Source organism: Melitaea cinxia, chromosome 9 (genome assembly GCF_905220565.1).
Source record: "Melitaea cinxia chromosome 9, ilMelCinx1.1, whole genome shotgun sequence".
NCBI lineage: Eukaryota > Metazoa > Arthropoda > Insecta > Lepidoptera > Nymphalidae > Melitaea > Melitaea cinxia.
The window spans coordinates 12,249,243-12,254,612 of NC_059402.1; the positions used below are offsets into that span (position 1 = coordinate 12,249,243).

The following is a 5,370-nucleotide window of genomic DNA, read 5'->3' on the forward strand; positions in this document are numbered from 1 at the left end:
TAGTCGTTATTGCTTAATTTTTCTATACGTAGTTTTTTTTTTAATTTCAACAGGCCCTTCGCTTCACATGATATCGGGTAGTATAAATTAGATTACGCGGAAATAGGTTAAAAGTTGCATCACAAACATTAGTTTTACTTTACTACTAACTTGATAAAAATACTGATATAGACAAAAAGTATTAAAAAAATAGACTCACGCTCGAGACATAATAACTCATTTTTTTTAAAAAAACCTTTAACACTAAATTATAACGTTTATAACTTTACACTATACGAAGACGTGAAGCTTTTGCAATTACAACCAAGAAAACTGTGAATGATTAGTCTAGAAGTAAACAGAATATTCATAAAAGTAGACCAACAGACGAGTAGTTTTTTTTCTGATAATTATAAATTAAAATTTCATGCTGTGCTCTGTTCATTATGTTTGTAACTAATATAAAGATGTCTTCTGAGATGAAATATGTTTATGTCAGATAGCTTTTCATTTAAGAAGTTAATATAAGTAATTAATAAATATGAGACATACCTTTTAAACAAAATAATAATAATAATAATAATAATAATAATAATAACCCCCCCAAGGGACCACCTTGCCGTGGTGGGGGGGCTTAAGGAAGGCTTGAACAAATTGTCATTAACATCTTGACCATACCCTACCTCGTTGAAGTAGCAGGCACAAATACCTTACAAAGACACCAACACCTAGACACACCTTTCCAACCAACGGTCCCGACAACCCGTTCAATATGGAGACACGATCAATGAAAAAACGTAAAGGGCCGCTTCCCGGGGGCAATCGCCGGGGCACACCTGGAGCTGGCGCTGGGTGTTTCAGCATGCGAACCGCCAGCGGTGAGGAGCTGAACAGGCGGGCTCCCACCGGGTCAACCGAAAATACTACAGCCGATGCTGACAGACTGACTGACAGGACAACTTCAACAGAACCCTATAGTCCAAGTACCATCTCATATACACCATCAATTCCCTCCTCACCCCTTTCAAACAGAGATTCACCCACACCGACCTTGGATGTTGCGCGGGAGGCAAGTGCCTTTTTACCCACGTCCACCAAAGCCGGTAAACCGAGAGTGCGCATGAAATGGAGTAAAGAAGTAAACCTATTTATCATGCGCACCTACTACTACATCACTAGATTAGAGACCGACCTAACCACCTATAGAAAACAATTGCACGAACTTTTTTTACGAAAATATCCGGAATTAAACGTCACAGAACAGAGAATCGCAGATCAAAGAAGAGCAATAGTAAAAAACAACCTTTTAAATCAGGAAACTTTAAATATAATTAAAGAAGAAATAAAGTCACAACTAGAAACAGAAAATGAAAATCAAATCTATATTAATAGTAATGTATCAACAAACAATGATATTCAATGTTCCTCTACTCACCCAAAACCCAACACAAGGCACACTTCGCCATCAAACATATTCACATATAATACTCAGTCAACATGCACATTTTCTAATAACACTCAGACATCACACATGTCAACACAGACTGAATTTGTTACTATAATGATGGATAACGACATTGATACGGTATTCGACCATAACCTAGGAACGAACACTCAAATAGAAGAAATCTGTGACAAATTCAGGACAGCACTAACACAATATTCAGGAATGGATCCACGAGTCCGACCAAAATTACCTAAACTTAGATACAGTTCTCACCTATTTCAGCTAGTCAATATGTTTAATCAAGATATTCTGTTCCAATTTATTTCCGACGACACAAAACTAACCGACATACATACAATAGTGTATTGCGTAGCCTTAGTTATCTCCGAAGAACTTAACTATAAGGTCACAGAAAATATTAGAAGCACAAGGCCCAAAGACTGTAATAAACCACCATGGCAAATAAGATTAGAAAAGGACATAGAAAAACTCAGAGCAGACTGTGGGCGAGTCACACAGTACATAAATAACAATAGATCCCGTAAAATCATTAAGCATGTCAAAAGAATATTTGAAACAAGAAACACACACACTAAACACGAAAATAGGAATACAAAACCGGAAGAGTTCTTAGACACTCTAAAACAAAAGTTAGCACTAAAAGTTCATAGACTTAAAAGATACAAAAAGGCACAGCAAAGGAAAAACGATAACACAATGTTTAGCACAAATGAAAAAACTTTCTACAGAAACTTATACAAACCAAAAATAGACACAGATACAGTAAACAGTCCTATTATGCCCACACAAATACAACTGGAAACTTTTTGGTCAGGCATCTGGGAACAACAAGTACATCACAATGATAAAGCCGATTGGATAACCGACGAAGAAAATAAATGGAATTCAATTGAAGAAATGGAATTCACAGAAATAACTGAGACAGAAATAAATAACATTACAGCTAGATTACATAACTGGAAATCACTAGGAGTAGATAAAATTCATAACTTTTGGTTCAAAAAATTATTTTCTTTACATAAGATCATTGCTAAAAATTTTACAGATATCATTATTGGTAAACAAAAAATTCCAGATTTCATTGCCACTGGAATAACCTATATGCTGCCTAAATCACAGATTTCTCCACAACCTTCACAATACCGACCTATTACATGCCTACCAACTATATACAAAATCTTAACATCAGCAATAACAACAAAAATCAATAAACATGTTGAACAATATAATATAATAGCGGAAGAACAAAAAGGATGCAGGCGAGGTCACATGGGATGTAAGGAACAGCTAATAATTGATTCTACTATTCACAAACATGCGACTTCAAAAAATAGAAACCTACATTGCACATATATAGATTATAAAAAAGCTTTTGACAGTATCCCACATTCTTGGCTAATTAAAATATTACAAATATACAAAATAAACCCAAAAATAATAAACTTTTTACGTGATATTATGTCCAGATGGAAAACCACACTTTACCTGACCGCGAATCGAACTAACATCACAACTAGAGAAATAATCATTAGAAAGGGGATCTATCAAGGCGATTCCTTGAGTCCTCTGTGGTTTTGCCTAGCCTTAAACCCCCTGTCATATTTGCTGCGTGGTTGTCGGGCCGGATATTGCCTCAAATACGATAAACAAGATACAATAGTCTCTCATCTCATATATATGGATGATATTAAGCTATATGGAAAAACAGAAATGGAAATGCAAAAATTAATAGATACTACAGCACAATTTAGCAAAGATATTAATATGGAATTTGGTTTGGATAAATGTAGAACACTTCACATTAAACGAGGCAAGATACGGCCAGGCCATTATGTAGTTAATGATACCAATATAATTACAGCCATGGAACCCACCGATTTGTATAAATACTTAGGATATAAACAACTTAAAGGATTAGATCACACAGAAATCAAAAACACTTTAACAATAGAATTTAAAAAACGAGTTAATGCTCTTTGTAAAACTAAACTAACAGGCAAACATCTCATTAAGTCTATAAATACATACGCTATCCCAATTCTTACATACTCATTTGGTATAATAAAATGGACAAAAACAGACATAGAACAAATAGAGCGCACCACACTCACTAAACACAATAATCTACATCCAAAATCTGCAATAGAAAGACTTACTATCAAAAGAGAATATGGAGGAAGGGGCCTTATTGATTTGAATCATCTCTGTCAAAAACAAGTCGGCAATTTAAAAGCTTTTTTTCTCTTAAAATCACAGACTAGCGAAATACATAAAGCCATAGTTCAAAATGATTTTAACTATACTCCACTAAACTTACACGAAGACATAAGCTCTCTAAATACCGAAAGTAACGATCTTCAAACACAAAAACTAGATAGCTGGAAACGAAAAGTATTACACGGCCGCCATCCTCACGATCTAGAACAATCCCACATAAACACGGCAGCCTCAAACAAATGGCTTAAAATAGGAAACCTAATTCCAGAGACCGAAGGATTTATAATAGCGATACAGGATCAAATAGTCAACACTAAAAACTACAGAAAATTCATAATCAAAGACTCCTCAATACCAAACGATAAATGTCGCAAATGCCACGTTCAACCAGAGACCATCCAACACATTACCGGGGCATGTACAACACTTACACAAACAGATTACACACATAGACATAACCAAGTAGTCAACATAATTCACCAAAAGTTAGCACTAAAACACAAACTCATACAGAACACAAACACACCTTATTACAAATATAAGCCACAAACAGTCTTAGAAAACGACACACATAAGCTCTATTTTGATCGCGCAATACTTACAGACAGAACCATCCACTACAATAGACCGGATATAACGCTCCAAGATAAATTAAATAAAAAAACCTATCTGATAGATATTGCTGTTCCCAACACTCATAACCTACAAAAAACAATTTCTGAAAAAATCAACAAATATACTGAACTAAAGGAGGAAGTAGCTAGAATTTGGAACCAAAATAAAGTATACATAATCCCAATAGTTCTTTCCACGACAGGTGTTATCCCAAACCATCTGTTACATAGTCTTAAACTACTAGAATTAAACGAAACTCTTTATATCACCTTACAAAAAGCCGCCATTTTAAATACATGCCGAATCGTAAGAAAGTTCTTGCAAATTGACGAACACGAAATCCCACACAACACATAATTTTAACACACCACACGCTGCATTTACTTGGTTTTGACCCGTAAATGCAGAAAAACCAGCCAAAGGCTGAGAAAAAAAAATACCGAAAATAATAATAATACACTTTATTGTACACCAAAAACAGAAATAATACATATCAAAGAAAGAAAGAAAATATTGACAATATATTCATTAGGTACAAAGGGCGGCCTTATCAACAAAATATAACATTATACATATTACGTCTGCATATTATTATACCTTTATACATTTTGTCTCCTATTCTCAAAACAAAGGAAGATCGTTAATCTTATAACCAAACCAAAGGGTTTTGAGAGTTTTGAAAGTGTTGGTATTCTATTAATTTTCTTTTTACATAAGAGATTGCACAGATAATACCAACTGATTGCGATTGAAATTTATCAACCGGTATAAGTTTCAAAACGAATTCAATAAGAATGAAATTGAGAGACGTAATAGCGATCTCGGTTCTCTAATTAAGGAGGTGTTTGAGTTCAAATTGGAAGGAAAAATCCCTTTTCCATAGATTTGGGTTGATCATCCATGAGACACTTAGCGAAATCCGGCTTATCTGTATCTGTCTGTCCCTCTCGCACATTTGTATTATGGATAATTTGTGTCCTACTCTCTTTTTAACTTCGCATTATAGTTGAATGAATTTTATATGCAGCATTACTTTTTATAGATTAAAATAATAAAAACAATACGCTTCAATGGTTTTATTTATTCTGTAC

General features: G+C 34.4%; 1 protein-coding gene across 1 annotated transcript; it reads left to right on the plus strand.

Annotated features, from left to right (window-relative positions):
- The first annotated feature begins 751 nt into the window (after positions 1-751).
- Positions 752-4,636, plus strand: LOC123656149. Its single transcript, XM_045591857.1, has one exon. It carries the CDS (start codon positions 752-754, stop codon positions 4,634-4,636), a length of 3,885 nt encoding a protein of 1,294 aa, XP_045447813.1.
- Positions 4,637-5,370: the final 734 nt, after the last annotated feature.